Source organism: Myiozetetes cayanensis, unplaced genomic scaffold (genome assembly GCF_022539395.1).
Source record: "Myiozetetes cayanensis isolate MyiCay16 unplaced genomic scaffold, myiCay2020 scf9, whole genome shotgun sequence".
NCBI lineage: Eukaryota > Metazoa > Chordata > Aves > Passeriformes > Tyrannidae > Myiozetetes > Myiozetetes cayanensis.
Genome location: NW_026088185.1, coordinates 7,023,155 through 7,039,627, shown reverse-complemented (window position 1 = coordinate 7,039,627; position 16,473 = coordinate 7,023,155). Strand labels below are relative to the sequence as shown.

The following is a 16,473-nucleotide window of genomic DNA, read 5'->3' as shown; positions in this document are numbered from 1 at the left end:
GTAACCGATTTTTAAGCAGTGGCCATCCCAAAGCTGTGCTGCCTTCTACAGTCACTGCCATGTGTACAAGTGGCAGGGACTTTCAGACACGGACCGACCTCAGGGACCGCAGGTCAAGGGGCGGGGATGGCTCCGGGAGGCCGGACAAAATCGTTGGATTGAGGAATTGCAGCTCGGCGGCTGCGCCGGGCCCGGGAAGCGCCGCCCCGTGACCCGGCGGGGCGGAGCCGAGCGCCGGGAAGGGTGGGGGGGCGGCGGTGGCGACAGGTCGCGACAGGGGCTAGCGCAGGTGCGCCGTGACACGGGCGGAGCGGCCCTGGAGGTGCCGCTGGGCGGGAGGAGCATCTGCCGGGGATCGGGGCGAGCCCGTGACCCTGGATCGGCGGGCATACCGAGCGGGGCTGCTGCGGGGACTGGGTCCCGCCCGCGGGGCTGCCAGAGGCACCGCACACAGCCAGCCTGGTGAGGAACTCTACCCTCTGTAAGGTAAAACAAGACGTGAGCTCACAGATATTTTTTTCTTGGTATCTTAAATATGATGTGTGGCCATTCGTAACTGTAAAAGTAACACCACCTCTTCAGAAAATCAGAGCAGCACACATGCTTGAAAACCCTCCAGTAATAATAAACCGTACAGTTCTCTTCTAGACATAACCACCAGGTAGATTTTTAACAATGAACAGCGTTGCCAAAAGCCTTTTGAAATCGGTTAAACACGGCCGAGCTGCGTGGCTGAGAAGCAGCTCATCTCACCCTGGAAAACAGCGTTCTCGGAGGCTGGTTTTGGGAATAGAGACGAGCTGTGACGACACGGGCGCTGCTGTGGTAGATGATGCTGGCTGTGTCCTGGGAGAAGCCCTGCACTGTCAGAAGGAAGTCCATTTACAGTAAGACTTCTCTGAAGGCTTTTGCCTTAATAACTTTTATTGTTATTATTACTTGTAGTATCATCCATATAAGTCTTCCCTGCTCCATAAAAATCAGTAAGAGGTGGGTGGGTGGGAAGACATATCCCTTGGGCCACAATATGTACTGCTTAAGGGGAAAGAAAGAAATGTTGTGCATTTCAAAAGTTTCTTCCAGTATTTTCTTCTCTAGCTTGAATTAAAGATGAAATCATAATTACTGTTAAAACCACCAAATGTCTCAATGTTTTTAAGTGAAAATAAATATAAGCATTGGTGGCTAAGAACGTGAAATAGTAAGTGAGGCGTTATGAATATTGTATTACAGACCTTGCTTTGGAACAGTGTTGAGATGCATTTCAGAAGTAGCTGTACCAAAAAGGGCAGGTTACATCCTTTTCTGACCTCCTGGTGATAATTTATCTCTCTTCAGTGCCTTTTACACTAAACAAGGTATTTGAGAATGCACCAAGGAAAACAGGCTGGATATGGCAAGGTTAAGAGGTGCCTGAAAACTATTTTTATGCCATTCTATCTGTTATGAAATACCAATGGATTGTAATTCTTTGGTTTTACTAGAACAGGTGGAATAATTCCTGTGGTGGCACAGCAGCTTCACAGAGAAAACATCGAGCAAGTGGTAGAAGAGGCGCTTCGTGTCAGTGGCATTTCTGTACCTGAGCTTGCAGCTGTTGCAACTACAGTGAAACCTGGACTTGCTCTAAGCCTTGGGGTGGGGCTGAAGTACAGCCTGGCCTTGGTGAACAGGCACCAGAAGCCATTCATACCCATCCATCACATGGAGGCTCACGCGCTGACCGTCAGGCTCACACATCACCTGGAATTTCCCTTCTTAGTTCTTTTGGTCTCTGGAGGCCACTGTCTCTTGGCAGTAGCACAAGGAGTGTCAGATTTCCTTCTGCTTGGACAGTCCATAGATATTGCACCAGGTGACATGCTGGATAAGGTAGTATTTCCTTACATAAGTGAACCTAGTTTTTTCTTCTTTTTACTGCATTTGTACTACATAATGGTAGTATTATCATCAGCCCAAGGACAGTAATTCAGTATAATGTGAACTTTACTTAATAGGGTTTTTCTCTATTTTGAACAGACACAAGGGTCTGTTAAAAATGTACATATAACATCAATTGTAACAGATGTACACTGATTATATTTTTAGTAATAGGCAGCCTAGCAACCGAAACTGGTGTTGGAAGTTCATTGACGCCAATTATACAAACAAGTTGTATGAATTTGAGAAGACTGACAATGCTATTTTAAAGGATACTGTCAGGTTTAAAACAATACATATTAAAACATTTCATACTAGTTTTATTGCTTACAGTTTGAAAAGCATGGTTTGGCTTTCAGAATCTTAAGTTTTCTGGGTCACTTACAGTTTTGTTCTCAGACACAGACTTTTAAATGGTATTTGTGCACACTAAGTAAAAAATTGGGAGAGTCAGAAAGGGGACTGTCTAAAGTTGAAACCAACTTTGTTCCTGTGTATCTGGTAGTACAGTATGGCCATCTGTGTGTGTTTCCTGTAGCTGAAAAATGGGAGTAATTAATGTGTCCTGCAAAATTTGTTGATCCTCACGTTTGCCCAAATTGTTTTAGAATTGCATTTCTAAATACTTCAGGAAAAAAAAATCCAGCTGATGTTACGTCTTGTGCTTGCTATGCCCTGTTTGTAGGTTCACACTGGATTGGTTTTTGTGGCATCCAGATTTATTCCATGGACTCCTATACAGTGGTGCAGTTACAGGAGGAACTGATTTCAAGTCTGTTGTTTATTATCTCCTCAGGTGGCAAGAAGACTGTCTTTAAGAAAGCACCCAGAGTGCCACAGCATGGCTGGGGGGCAGGCGATAGAGCACTTGGCTCAGACTGGAAACCAGGAACAGGTCGTGTTCCGACTGCCCATGAAACAGTATCGCAACTGCAACTTCTCTTTTTCCGGACTCCTGAACCTTGTCAATAATGCCATTGCACAAAAAGAAAAAGAAGAAGGTATTTTTAAACAGTCAGGTGTAAACCACGTTTTTGATGGCCCACACTCAGGAAAACCTGTTTGACCATACATTGTTGCAGGTATTCAGGAAGGTGAGATCCTGTCCTGCGTTAAGGATGTTGCTGCTGCTGTCCAGCACGCAGTGGCTGTTCACATCATGCAGCGCACCTGTCGGGCCATGCTGTTCTGCACGAAAAATAGCATCTTACCACAAAAAAACGCAACCTTGGTGGGTATGCTTCTTCTTCCTTTTTCTGTTTGACTATATAACATCATTTGAAGATGCAGATGCCTTATTGTACTTTCTGCCTTGACAGGTGAGGAAGATCTCAGTATGCATTTCGTTGTTAAAATACCAAGATTGAAGTAATAGTGATATAAATATTTACAATATTTATAGTTGTAATGTAGACTATAATATAGTCTTTCATAGTTGAGTTTTAAGCTAGGAGGGTATTTCTTACCATCTGATTTAACCTCCCATGACAACTTAGGCCACACAGTTTGACCTTGTGCTCCACAATAATGATGGCTGTTCTAGCTCCATTGGAACCATAGACTGGTTTGGGTTGGAAGGGACCTTTAAGATCATGTAGTTCCAACCTTCCTTCCACTAGACTGCCATGCTTTTATTCAGGAATGTCTTTTAGCATAAAAAGCTCACTTAGGATACTCTCTTCTGATATGTTTTAATCTTTAAATGCATTATTTATTGCTGTCTTCAGAACTGATAACCTCTTTTTTAAACAGGATGCTAGTTGAATGTCACCCATCAGTACTTTTGAGTTAATGCCTTTTTTTGTCACTGCTGTCAGGTTGTATCAGGAGGAGTTGCAAGTAACCAGTATATCCGAAAAGGTTTACAGAATTTGGCAGATGCAAATGATTTTGCTTTATTGTGTCCTCCTCCAAGACTGTGCACTGATAACGGTGTTATGATTGCATGGTAAGAGTTGTTTCTCTTTGTTATGTGCTTATATAATGTTCTTTAAAAGCTGACATCAGAGTCAAGAACTTCTGTTCGTGGCGACTGAACCATGTGCCATGTTCAGAGAGTTATGACAAATATTTTATGTAATTGCTTTCTTGCTCAGGAATGGCATTGAAAGGCTACATGCAGGACTTGGTGTTCTCCACAGGACCGATGACATTCGCTACGAACCCAAGTAAGTGACTGCTTGCTGAGAAGAGTCTTTGCAACACTTCTAAAAGTTGCTGTTCAACATATTTGCAAAATACAAATGATCATTTATGTTTGGTTTGGCTCAAAAACTTAAATTACCACACATCATAACAGTTCTGAGTGTTTTCCTACTGCCACTGTGGTACAGAAAGACTGGAGCCAGTTAAGCTGCAATACTCTCCCTTAGCTTCTCAGTCACCACAGGCATAAGTCAACATGCTCCAAGTCCAACTGTGTATTCATAATGAGCAATCAATTAAAAAAAGAATTTAACATTTATCATCTGATAATACCTTTTTTTTTTTAAATGATAATACTGATTTTTTTAATGACCAGTTAGGTAACACTTGCTCTATGGATTTAAATAGATCTTAGGTTTAAGGCCAAACAAAATTCTAGTATTTCAAAAGTACCAGCTGGTCTTAAACTTGGGCTTTTTCTCAGGTTTTTTTCCCTTTCCACTTTCTGGAAAACAGACTTGGACGGTCTCAATACAAAAAAAAAAAAAAGTATTATAATTTAAACATTAAAAATTATAAAATACTCTTCTTCAAAAATAACTTGCTGTATATATATCAGTGAATAAAATACTAAGTTTCACTTGCTGTAGAAAATACGTTATTTAAGATTATCATAGAAAAAGATACCTGTAAATTTGCAGTGCATTTTGCATTCATCAGTTGCATGTAAATGGAGTTTAGTTGCTTTGCAACTAAAATCAGAATCTAACATCATCCCCAAAAGATGGCTTTGAAACCACAACTGTTTCCTGAGTTTGGAATCACTAGAAATGCAGATATTTCTTCAGTGTAAAGCTGTTTCTAAGTACAGCTTCAGACAGACCATTTTAATGGTCACACAATCTTACAGTGCAGGGAACGTGCAAAAATACGATGACTCTAATTGTAAAAAGGGTCTGTGAAGCTGTACATCTGTGTGATATGGAAATGATATTATTTCTTTTTAACATACATAATTTTATTTTCTAGAGCTCCCCTTGGAATTGATATTTCAAAAAGAGTTGAAGAAGATTCCATCAAGGTGCCAAAATTAAAACAGATACGATGGTTGGCATCTTAAAGAGTAACTTACTCGGTAAATGCAAATATAAATTGTTCAATAAAAACTGGTGCAGTGCTGTTATGTTTACTGACAGTACTTAGTTTACTAGTGTTGAAAATCACCTGTCAGAGAAACAAATGCTGTGTCCTATCACCATAGTGATTCCAGTTACTATTCCACAACTAAGCGTTGTTGGTATTAAAACAACTAAAAAAAAAATTCAAAAGTGCACTTTGTAATAAACACAAACTTACACAAATGAAAATACCTCCACTGTTTACACTTCATAACTTATAATTTCGTATAATATATATGATAATGTATCAATATATAATTTATATAAAGTTCATAATTGACACTACACATTAAAAAAAACCCCTAACTTCCATGATTAAAGAGAACAGTTGAGTGCACAGATATTCAAACAGATCTCAATATGTTTGCTGTGCCAGTGCAACTGAATTTCAGCAGTACCTAATTTTCTGCTGCTGGTGTAAGAAGCCTGTTCTTCATTACACAGAATTAAAACTTTGGGGTATAGAGATAGTGTCTTTTGGATTTCTTTTTTTTTTTTTTTTTTTACAAAGAAGTTCAGTAAAGCTAATCACAATGCAATCTTTCCATACACAATTAAAAAGACAAGCTAACTCAAGCTTCTCTTCAGAGGAAGTCCATTCATATTTCTATTTCCCCATGATTGCATCCACATACTCACCCAGAGTGCCTTTTTTTTTTCCCAAGGGAGACCTTTTTTTGATTTGTTTAAAAAGAGATCTTCCTTGAAGGACACAATTAGAAGCAAAAGTGGCAGAGCTAAAGCTAAAATGAGAGACAGCAAGCTAGGGAGTCAGCAATGGACTAAGAAGAGCCTGGAGGGAACTTCCCAGTTTCTCTGGGAACATAAGGAGTGCCAGGCTGGAACTGCCAACCAACCCATTCCTGCAGAACTGGCCTAAGACAGGGAGGTTGTACAGGATGGCCCCTAAACACCCAGGGTGTGTGTGTGATGTCTGTTTTCTGATGTCTGATGATACCTGGATGGCAGATCTCCCAAGAGCTGACAAGACCCCAGACCCTCAGCTCTTTTTGGCTCTGGCAACCCAGGCCAGCTCCTCACCATGCCCTCCCTTCCAGAACCATAACCCAAACCTTCTTCTAAAGCACAGCTGCAGGATTAGCCCTGTTCTACCACAAAGCAATGCACTGAATTCAATATATGTGACAAACTGGACAGATTCAATGTGCTTTTGGCAACACTGACATCAGGAAGGGTGGGAAAGCCAACTTCTGGCTATCTTATCTTCCCCAAAGCCCAGTATTCCCTTCCCTCCAGGGATGCATTCATAGAGAGTCTCTACTAAAAGTACACATCTACATGTATTACCTTGATGATTAATAGTAGGAATGTCCAAGTGTGTAAAAAACCCAGACCAAGCATTCTAAGAAAACTCCAAAGATTTACTGCATTTGCAAACGGACCAGATATATCTCAAGATGTACTTCTATAATTCACCTACTGAAAATAACTTCAGCCTGCTGCATGTGTCAGATGCTTTTTCCCTGTGGCTCTCCAGTTTTGCAATCCGAGATCCGAACTGTACGGCCCTTTTTGGCAGAACAGTGGAGGCTGTGAGGCCCAACTCCTTGGCTGCAAGGCGCAGGATCAGTTTCTCACCCATTCCTCGAGGGAGAGTCAAGTCAGCTTTTTCTGAGACAGGCAGAGAATTGAGGAATGAAACAACATCTTCATCAAGAAAAGGAAACCTGAAAGAAAGGTACACGTGGGGAAAGACCCTTTAAAAATTTCATACGAATGGTTTTGGTTTTCCCCTTTACCACATGCAAAGATTTCAGAGTCTGTATCAATTCCTAATCATAGATGCACCTTAAATCTTAGTGTCACAATATTGAGACAGTTCTCCAAAGCAGTTACACTGTCCTGGGGAAAGAAACCCCATAATGTTTACACTCAGAAGCCTGGAAGTTTTCAAAAGTCAAGCAAAGAGAACAGTAAAAACAAGGATCAGAAATGGTGGGTTTACACAGAAGAAAAATTACAAAAACCATCAGAAACTACAACGGAAGAGCAATACAAATCTTTAAGTAACACTTCTCAAGGTAACTCCTAAGTATTTAAAAATACTTTGTGAAGCTACACTGTAACTTCGAAACAAATATATTTAAACAACAAATTCTGACCATTCTGAATTCCAAGCATTCATACCTAATCCTATGCATGATTAACAGCATTGCCTGTCCACCACTGCAACTGCTCTTGTGCCACACTGAAAATGTGCAACTAAGAACAGATTTGGAAAAACACTGGCACTAAGATCACAGGAGAAACCCTTTCATGCACCTGAGTGGCCTCTGCTACTTGACAACAACTAAGGAATTTTTTGCAAGTTGGTGGTAGCATGGAGGAAGTAAACACAAATAAAAGGATTTTCTAACTATTCGGACTTAACACCAGGAAACGCAGTGGATATTGTCATGGAGTTACTGCATGGACAAGAATACACAGCTTTTACATTATGTTGTCATTCTCCTCTCATAACCCTAACCCTAACCCAAAGTCAATCACCAGATGACCACACCAGAACACCTCAAAGTTGTGCACAAGACTGTTCCACTTAAAATGATAAAATGTACTTGATTTTTCCTATTTCATCTGTTGCTGCTTCTTAAAACCTCTAGATGGAAGTCAAGTTACTAAATTTCCTAAAGGAACTCTTCCACAGTACTACAGACTAGTTTTTAAAAAACAAAACCAAAAAACTCCACAACACAATACATGTTAACAAAATTGCAACAGAACTAGAGAACAAAACACCCAGAAGTTTCAATTAAGCTTTTTGTTGGAGTGTTAAAAACTGCATCTAACCTGCAAAACCAGTTTTGCTTCATGTTAAAACAATAATACCTGGCTTCTTTTCCGTGATCACCGATAATCCTGTCATCTCTACCCAGATTTCTGGAAGAAATGCGACCTAACTCCATTTCAAGTTCTTTGTTCAGACCCTCTAAGCCATATTTTTTGAAGCAAACACGATGTCGAGAATACCCAGCAAGCTGTTCATCCGCTCCAATTCCGGTAAGCACAACCTAAGGAAACAAAATACAACAAATCTTGGTATCCGTGTGAGTTAATATGTAACAGATCTTAAATGTTTAACTACCCCTTTAGGATATTAATTTTAACACACATCCTATAAAGGTGTTACTTAACACAATGGGATCTGCATTCCACATTTACTAAGTCTGAAACAGTTTCCAATAAAGTCACTGGAAACTTGCAATAGGCTCACAATCAGACTTAAAAGTACACACAAACGTTTCTACTGATGCAAGGAAAAAACATCAAAATAATGTCCTATGCACCCCAAATACACTGGTATCTTTGAAGAATGTCTTTGTTAGTGTCTATTAGAATAAACAGCATTCGTTAAACACCAGCCTTTGTAAAAAAAATTTGTTTCCAAAGATTATGTCGTATATTCTAAATAGTTATCTGAATGTACATCCAGATTAATTTACCAGCTACTGGGTTAGTACAATGCATTACACAAAATTAAAATGGCTCATAATGTTCTGTCTGCAGTAAGTCCAGAAACAACTGCTACATCTGGCCCTCTGCTGTGCCTTCAACAGCAATTCACTATAAAAGTGGAAGTCTTTTAACAAACAGTCAAGTGTGTTTTACTAATCTGATACCAGTCAGTGCCCAACTAATTTTTAGCCAACACAGCAGTACGTAGCTGATGTGAAAATGACACTTTTGCTTTATGTCTTATTAAGTCATGGCCCATTTCAACATATTCTGGGCCTAAGATGAATTTGTATGTTTTGCAAATCTGAGATGCAGATCCTTAATTAGATCTGCCAACTATATCAACTGTGTCCTACAGTAGTGGTTTTTAAGCAAACTATTGCATTTGTTGGGGTTTCTGTTGTTGGTGGATTTCTTATGATTTTAGGATCTAGCAATTATTAGAAAAGTAACAGGAGCCCCAAAAAGCAAAGGTGGCAGTTGGCTTGTAAATTCCTGAAATTAAACCGTTCATTCTTCCTTATGAAAACCATCAGAAATAGGGAAGTGAGAAATCAGAATCAAATTCCCAAGAAAATCACCTAGTTACTAAAAATATTTTACTTAATACTACATACATGAAGATAAGTTACAAAAAGGAAAGAGCTAAGTTTTGTATTTCTGTCAGACTCTAATTACAAAAGATGCCAAGATCTTTTCTGCCTGTGCTATTTGCTATTTGTTACATCAAGAGCATCCTAAGTAAGATATTTTGACAAGTGGTGGGATGCTGGCACAAAACAATATTACTTAATAACTCACTAACATTTATCACTAAATTTGTTAACACAGTTTGGACTGAATAGCTGTTACCCACTATTGGAACTGAAACACTGAAAATTACAGATGATGGTTATTATTTTTTTCCTAGTCATGTTGTTGCTTATCCAAGTTCACTGGAAAGCCCTACACGTTACATGACAAAAGAACTGAATGCGATTTTTAACTCTAGAATTACAAAAATATTATAATTACAGAACTGTTCTACAGTCTGTCACTGAATTTCAGAAACCTTATGAATAGCAAAGATCCCACCTGATTTCTGAATCAACAGAACTGGTTTTACATTCATAAGTTTTATAAATATATGTTTTACAAACATAAGGCAGAAAATAAACAAACAAAAAAAATCAGTACCTTTGCAGAACTTTTATATGGTTTCAGTTCTCCTGGGTTACTAATAAAACCCTCCCCTCTGGAAGCAAACCACATTGCACAGCCAATGCTGTCATCCAAGACTGTGTCCAGTGGATAGATTAGGTGATTAATGCGCTGTTCCCTCATCTTTTTCAATTCCTCTAGTGTAACATTAATTTCCACAAAGTTCCAGGTTCTTGAAGGGTTAATGGCTTCTAATTCCTTCAGTCCTGCCCTACCAGTGATTCTGTCAGGAACATCAAAGCAAGATGAATGAGCACCACTTTTAGCATCAATATCTTGGCAGGTTTCTTGAGGAGAAAGCAAATCAAGCTGCACTTCATGGCTGGTATGTCTTTGAGAGGTACCCTTGTGCTTAGCTTGTTCTTTCATCATGAAAGCTACATTGAGAAGATCAATTGGCTCCTCCAAAGGCACGTGTTTATCAGCAAGGGCTGCAATAACCATAGAATCAATGCCACCAGAAAAGAGCACTGCAACATGTGCTTTCTTACGAGACATGCTTGGAACTTCTCTGATTTCCTGATCTTGGTCTCTGAAGAGACATAAAACTCGTCTCTTGACTGCTTCACTTAAAACATCAATAAACTGACACACTAATTTTTTCTTGTGTTCCTCTGCGAGAAATCCTTGGAGGGTTTCTACAGAAACCCCATGGATAATGTTGCTACTATTAGTGCCTGCACATTCACCTGAAGCTTCAGCAATTGCTGTATTTAAGGGGATAACTGGTGCTCTGAGGCATAGCTTTGATTCATTCACCCCAAGATGTATGTGGCTTGGTAAATCTTTTGACACTTGATCAAGAACATTAATGAATGTTTCTTCTGCTGCTTTCTCCGTGTAGCAGTACTTCCATGGAAATAATGTTAAAGACAACGATTTAGTCGTTGCACAAGCTTTGAGATCAATTTTGAAAATTCCGGATGCTGGGACTTCTTGCCATTGGTTGCTTAGTTCAGAATAACCACTTACAGATGTGAGACAGAAAGCACTGTCAGCCTCATGACTGAACTGCCAAAGCAAACTACGACGGCCAAAATAATCTCTACCAAACCACAAACTGTGTCTAGATGCTTGGTAATAAATGAAAGACCAGGGACCCCTCAGTGATGAAAAGAGTGACAGAATGTCCTCTTCACTCCTGCATAATGTAAGATGATGAAACATTACTTGAGTGTCATTCTCCAGATCTCCTACATGCACTCCATTGAAAACTTCTCCATTCCAAAGGAAAACATTGTTATTGGCATCTTCTAGAGGCTGAAGAGTCACCAGTCCCCTCAAGTGAAGTACATGGCCAGAAAACAGACATTTGTAGGAGAGATCTGACACAGTTTTTATCAACTGTTGGCTACTGTCTGGTCCTCTTCTTCCAAGACGGTGGAGTGTGTCTTCGCTAAGGAAATCAGGAATAGAATGTTGGCCACGCAAAGTAACAACACAACAAATACCACACATTATGACACTGAATTCACAGGAACTATTTCTTCATTTTAGCTTTTTCTGCATTTTCCATCTCCTGGTGTGCCTTCTTTAATTCATCTAATGTATCTGTGTAAGAGAGTATTATACAAATAGTCAATTTCATAAACAGAAAAGTTTATATCTAAGAAATAAGTCATTCCAGCCACTTGTTCAATGAGATACTAATTAACCAAAGTGCTATGTTTGTATTCTATGGAGCCCCTGGTGGTCTAGTGGTAAGGGCGTTGCGCTGTCACTGCGGAGACCTGGGTTCGATTCCCGGTCAGGGCCACTCCCGGGCTGATGGAGCTCGTTAACCCTTTAAAAGGCAATCCATCTACGTCCTAAGGACCTCGCTGCCACCGTCCAAGCTCGCTTGGCCCCGGCAGATGAACCTTAGGATTAAAGGGTGGCCTCAGTTCCGCGCACACTGTGTCTCACCTAAAAAATCCAATGCGCAGGCTGGAAGGTGTAAAGACCTTCCCCGGATCTTCGCTCGAGAAGACTGGCCATTAAATGTTTGTATTCTGTAATTACTATAGCTCACTGTAGCTTATTCCTCTTTATTACACAAAGATTATAATTTTTTTTCTCCCAAAGAAAACCACATTACTATAGGCCAACTATTGCCTATACAATCAGTATGACTTATATATTTGTAGTAAGAAAAGGGGATTGTTGATTAAAATGTCAACACTATTAACCCAAATCAAAGAAAGTTGCAATTTTTCAATCCAGAAAATAAAATGTATACTTCTAAGTTTGCAAATTTCTAATGTTTCTTTCACCATCACCTTTATTATCCATTCTCCTATCTTCATAATCCCACAGACCCATTCTTTCAACTAAAGATTTCTAGCTTAATCTCCAATTTTAACTTGTTATTTTCCTTCTCCTCCTATCCTGTGCAATTTTTAATTTTTTTTAAGGGACACAGTGCTATACAGCTGCCCAAAGGGCGCTGATAATAATGACTCCTCTGTGGAGCAGATGTTCTCCCTCTTTATCTTCAGCACTTGCTCTTTTATCACATCCATAAACCAAGTGAAAACATTTTGACATTTATCCATTCCAGAAAAACAAGCAGGTGTCTGAAGTTTATTTTGTATTTGACATCTAGCTGTCAGTTTTGCATTTTAATACACAGCTTTTAAATAGGCAAGCATTTGATTTACACTGTAAACTTACTTTTGCATTGAGACAGCGTTTCTGTTCGGTCCACAAGGAAGAATATGTTGCTATTGGGTTGCTGCTTATAAACCTTCTGCAAAACAAAAACCAGGCTGTATTAAGTCACAACAACAGACTCTGAACCACACTGCAGCAGAAGCTGCTGTGGGTCTATCAAGACTTCACTTTAATGCCAGAAGGACAAGTTTTGCCCTAACAACACCAACATTCTAATGTTGTATCATCAGAAACATTTAATGATCAACCCATGACTATTCTGCATTTCTCTTTTCTAATTTAAACACATGCACAAAAAAAGTAAGAATACCTCATAAAGTCTTCTGATAAACTCAAACATCTCACTGAAATAACTCAGATAAAGCATAAAAAGGCAAAAGACCCACACAGCATGCTGTGTTAACACTGCACAAGGGTACATAATCACATCATTTGCAGGACAAGTTATTCTGAGAACAGCAGACCACATGTGTATTAAAATCTGTATTAAAACAAATTCGCGGAGACCCGGGTTCGATTCCCGGTCAGGGCCACTCCCGGGCAGGTGGGGCTCGTTAGCCCTTAAAGGCAACCCATCTACGTCCTAAGGACCTCGCTGCCACCGTCCAAGCTCGCTTGGCCCCGGCAGATGAACCTTAGGATTAAAGGGTGGGCTCAGTTCCGCGCACACTGTGTCTCACCTAAAAAATCCAATGCGCAGGCTGGAAGGTGTAAAGACCTTCCCCGGATCTTCGCTCGCGAAGACTGGCCATTATTATTATTATTAAAACAAATTAAAGACAGCATGCTCTGATTTTGTTTCCCCTCTTGTCTCTGTGCTTATTTCTCCTCTAAAATGAAATAGTCAAAAGCAAACTTGTGAATACTTACCCTGTTCTTCTTCAAATTAGAAAGCTCATCTACTACAACCTTCTGCTCTTTAATCTGAAAGGTGAAAGATGCACTTTAATTATTAAAAATGAACTACCATGTTATAATCCTAGTGGTGAACATTCTTACTGGTATTTTGAGGCAGCTACATGCATATATAGCTGCTGTTCTCCAAATGAACCACTGAAGACAGAGTAAATATAAAAATTAAATACTTAAAGTAACCGCTCTAGAAACAGGTTATCTTGCATGCATTGGTATTTCTCCTCCCCCCAAAAGCCATCATCACTGGGAAGCCAGAGTACCTCTAGCATATTTTTCTCCCCCAGAAGAAAAGAATACATATACACAACTAATACAACATCAAATAATTTCAGAAAACAAATTTAGCATAATATCAAGAATACACTTTATAATCACAGGTATGCTCCAGATTCAAAATTTAATTAATGAAAATCCAAATACACTAAAACTGTATTAAGAGCCTTTCTACTGCTCTGGATTTTTGCATTAATCCCACTTCCTTAGTGCTGCACTGACAGAGGTGGCAGGTTTTCCCATTTTCTTTTACGACAGCTCTGAATGGTAAAAAGCAATAAGAAGGACTGTCATAAAAGCCTAAAACTGGAACAAAATCTGGTCAGAGGACACAATGTTTTTGTTAGAACCAAACAATATGGTTTGGTTTGTTTTTTTCCTTTGTGTCTCCTGGAATTGGTGCCACAGTGGGAAGCTGCTGCAGAGGGAGGTTAGCCAAACTGAATGTGGCACACTGAAAGTACAACTTCTCCAGCAGCTACATCAGTGTCTTTATATCTACAATACCAACAGGCAAAACAGCACTGCCATCTTTAGCTAAGGACTAAACCATCAACCTGCAGCTCTGTTATGTCCCAGCTTTGCAGCTTCCCAGGCAATCAAAACCACCACTGGCTCTATACATCATGACCATACAGAAGTCATTTTTTCACAGAATCATAGAATGTTAAGAGGTTGGAATGGACATTAAAGACCTCCTACTGGCAGGGACACTAGGCCAGGTTGCTCAGAGCCCTATCCAACAATGGTTTTGAACACTACCAGGGTTGTGGCATCTACAACCTCCGTGGGCAGCCTGTGCCAGTGTCTCACCACCTTCACAGTAAAGAATTTCTTCCTAATATCTAACCTAGAGTTTCCCTCTTTCCATTTGTATCCATTACTTCTTGTCCTATCACTACAGTTCCCGATGATGAGTCCCCTCTGGCTTCCCTGTAGGCCCCTTCGGATACTGGAAGGTTGCAATGAGTTTTTTAGTTCCACGGGGGCTTGATAGATTCCATATTGGGCACCAGGGAAGAGGGATTGAATTCATGAGGAGCACCAACCTCTGTGTCTGGAATCCCTTGGGACTTTTTGGACAGATAAGGATGAAGCTGGGACTAGAGAGAAGCCATATAAGGTATGAGAAGCAGCTGAAGGCACTTGGTCTGTTCAGCCTGAAGGAGACAGAGGGAAGACCTCACTGCAGTTACAACTTTCTCGGGAGGGGAAGAGGAGGGGCAGACCCTGATCTCTGAGGTGACCAGTAACAGGACCCGAGAGCATGGCCTGAAGTTGTGTCAGGGGAGATTTAGATTGGTATTAGAAAGAGGTTCTTCCCCTAGAGGGTGGCTGGGCACTGAACAGGCCCCCAGGGCAGTGGTCACAGCACGAAGCCTGACAGAGCTCAGGAAGTGTTTGGATGATATTCTCGGGCACATGGTGTGACTCTCGGGGATGGTCCTGTGCAGGGCCAGGAGCTGGACTCTGATGATCTTTGTGGGACCCCTCCAACACCCGAGATTCTGTGATTCTATGAGAAAACCCTAGCTGCGCCTCACCTGACACTTCAATTTCAGCTCGGAGCAATGAGACCCAAAGTGACAACCTGAGAAGCTTCCAGCGAGGCGACAAGGGCTGGTTACCCGCGGGGCGCTCCCAGGGCCCGGCACAGAATCCGGGGCACAGAATTCCCGGCGGCCCCCGCCCTCCCCTCCCTCACGCCGCTCGCCTCCGGGGCGGCCGGCCCGGCCCGCGCAGGACGGGGCTCACCCGCCGGCTCAGCTCCTCCATCTGGCGCAGCGCCGCGCTCTCCCCGTCCTCCTGCCGCGGCGGGCGGCCCGACATCCCCCCAGAGGAGCAGCGGGCGCTCACACCCGGTGACACACCTACAGCGGCGACAGCCCCACGCGCTCCTAAGCCCCGCGGCCGCGGCCGGTCGCGACAGAGCGCGTGCGCCGCGCAGAGCACCAATCAGCGGGCGCGCCCGAGCACGCGCCCCGGCGCGCGCCGCTGGCGGGATCCCTGAGGGGCCTCGCGCCCCCTTCCCCCCGCAACGAGGTGTCCCCTCGGTCGGGACAGAAACCCACGGGAATCGCGTCACATCGGGACAGGGCCGAATGTGGGAAAGATGTCTGGAATGAGGCTCGGAAACTGCGCCCCTTGTGGAGCGTGAGGGAACACCCGGAAAAGGAAAGGAACGCCCCGGTGTGGTATGACCACCGAGAGAGCTGCTCTCGGCTCTCAAACACCTTTAGGCGGTTTGCTTAAAGGTATTCCAGGGGAGATATGAACGATATATTATTTACAGATATTAGCTTCATATGTTTTATTATGTTCATCATTAGTATATGTTTCTACAAGGAAGACTGAGAAGGGCTTTTTACATGGGTGTGTAGTGACAGGACAAGGGGAATGGCTTCAAACCGACAGAGGGCAGGTTTTGAGTGGATATTACGAGGAAATTCTTCCCTGTGAGGGTGCTGAGGCCCTGGCACAGGTTGCCCAGAGAAGCTGTGAATGCCCCATCCCTGGAAGTGTTCAAGGCCAGGTTGGACGGGGCTTGGAGCAACCTGGCATAGGGGGAGGTGTCCCTGCCCATGGCAGGGGGATTGGAACGAGATGATCTTTAAAGTCCCTTCCAACCCAAATCAGACGCATGATTTGATTATTGTATAAGATGGATGTTTCAGGCCATCCACCTGGGATGGTCTTAACCTTTCTCTGTCTCTTC

At 41.8% G+C, this 16,473-nt stretch overlaps 3 protein-coding genes across 4 annotated transcripts; 1 reads left to right on the top strand and 2 right to left on the bottom strand.

Moving 5' to 3' along the window:
• Positions 1-322: 322 nt before the first annotated feature.
• OSGEPL1 (O-sialoglycoprotein endopeptidase like 1) lies at positions 323-5,254 on the top strand. 2 transcript variants are annotated; one of them, XM_050340072.1, is made up of 8 exons: positions 323-486; positions 638-887; positions 1,490-1,872; positions 2,717-2,921; positions 3,003-3,151; positions 3,738-3,868; positions 4,017-4,088; positions 5,095-5,254. In XM_050340072.1, the coding sequence occupies exons 2-8, from the start codon at positions 830-832 to the stop codon at positions 5,183-5,185; spliced, it is 1,089 nt and encodes a 362-aa protein (XP_050196029.1). In that variant the 5' UTR covers positions 323-486; positions 638-829; the 3' UTR covers positions 5,186-5,254. The 2 variants fall into 2 exon arrangements, with proteins under 2 accessions (XP_050196029.1, XP_050196028.1); XM_050340071.1 differs by having other exon boundaries at positions 325-887; positions 1,485-1,872.
• A 459-nt stretch (positions 5,255-5,713) lies between these two features.
• ASNSD1 (asparagine synthetase domain containing 1) lies at positions 5,714-11,375 on the bottom strand. Its single transcript, XM_050340055.1, has 3 exons — positions 9,894-11,375; positions 8,091-8,272; positions 5,714-6,931 (listed from the first exon to the last, which is right to left on the bottom strand). The coding sequence occupies exons 1-3, from the start codon at positions 11,373-11,375 to the stop codon at positions 6,670-6,672; spliced, it is 1,926 nt and encodes a 641-aa protein (XP_050196012.1). The 3' UTR covers positions 5,714-6,669.
• Positions 11,322-15,654, bottom strand: ASDURF (ASNSD1 upstream open reading frame). Its single transcript, XM_050340084.1, has 4 exons — positions 15,513-15,654; positions 13,440-13,493; positions 12,570-12,645; positions 11,322-11,468 (listed from the first exon to the last, which is right to left on the bottom strand). The coding sequence occupies exons 1-4, from the start codon at positions 15,585-15,587 to the stop codon at positions 11,398-11,400; spliced, it is 276 nt and encodes a 91-aa protein (XP_050196041.1). The 5' UTR covers positions 15,588-15,654; the 3' UTR covers positions 11,322-11,397.
• Between the last annotated feature and the right edge of the window lie 819 nt (positions 15,655-16,473).

Bases quoted from the DNA above. Each gene is read 5' to 3' on its own strand.
- OSGEPL1 (XM_050340071.1), top strand. From the start codon at position 676: ATGAACAGCGTTGCCAAAAGCCTTTTGAAATCGGTTAAACACGGCCGA. The intron at 3,152-3,737 runs GTGGGTATGCTT...CACTGCTGTCAG, and splicing joins CACAAAAAAACGCAACCTTG to GTTGTATCAGGAGGAGTTGC. The intron at 4,089-5,094 runs GTAAGTGACTGC...TTTATTTTCTAG, and splicing joins GACATTCGCTACGAACCCAA to AGCTCCCCTTGGAATTGATA.
- ASDURF (XM_050340084.1), bottom strand. From the start codon at position 15,587: ATGTCGGGCCGCCCGCCGCGGCAGGAGGACGGGGAGAGCGCGGCGCTG. The intron at 12,646-13,439 runs GTAAGTATTCAC...TTTGTTTTGCAG, and splicing joins CTAATTTGAAGAAGAACAGG to AAGGTTTATAAGCAGCAACC. The intron at 11,469-12,569 runs GTAAGTTTACAG...TCTCTTACACAG, and splicing joins AACGCTGTCTCAATGCAAAA to ATACATTAGATGAATTAAAG.
- ASNSD1 (XM_050340055.1), bottom strand. From the start codon at position 11,375: ATGTGTGGTATTTGTTGTGTTGTTACTTTGCGTGGCCAACATTCTATT. The intron at 8,273-9,893 runs GTACTGATTTTT...TTGTTTCCTTAG, and splicing joins CATATAAAAGTTCTGCAAAG to GTTGTGCTTACCGGAATTGG. The intron at 6,932-8,090 runs GTATTATTGTTT...CCTTTCTTTCAG, and splicing joins GATCACGGAAAAGAAGCCAG to GTTTCCTTTTCTTGATGAAG.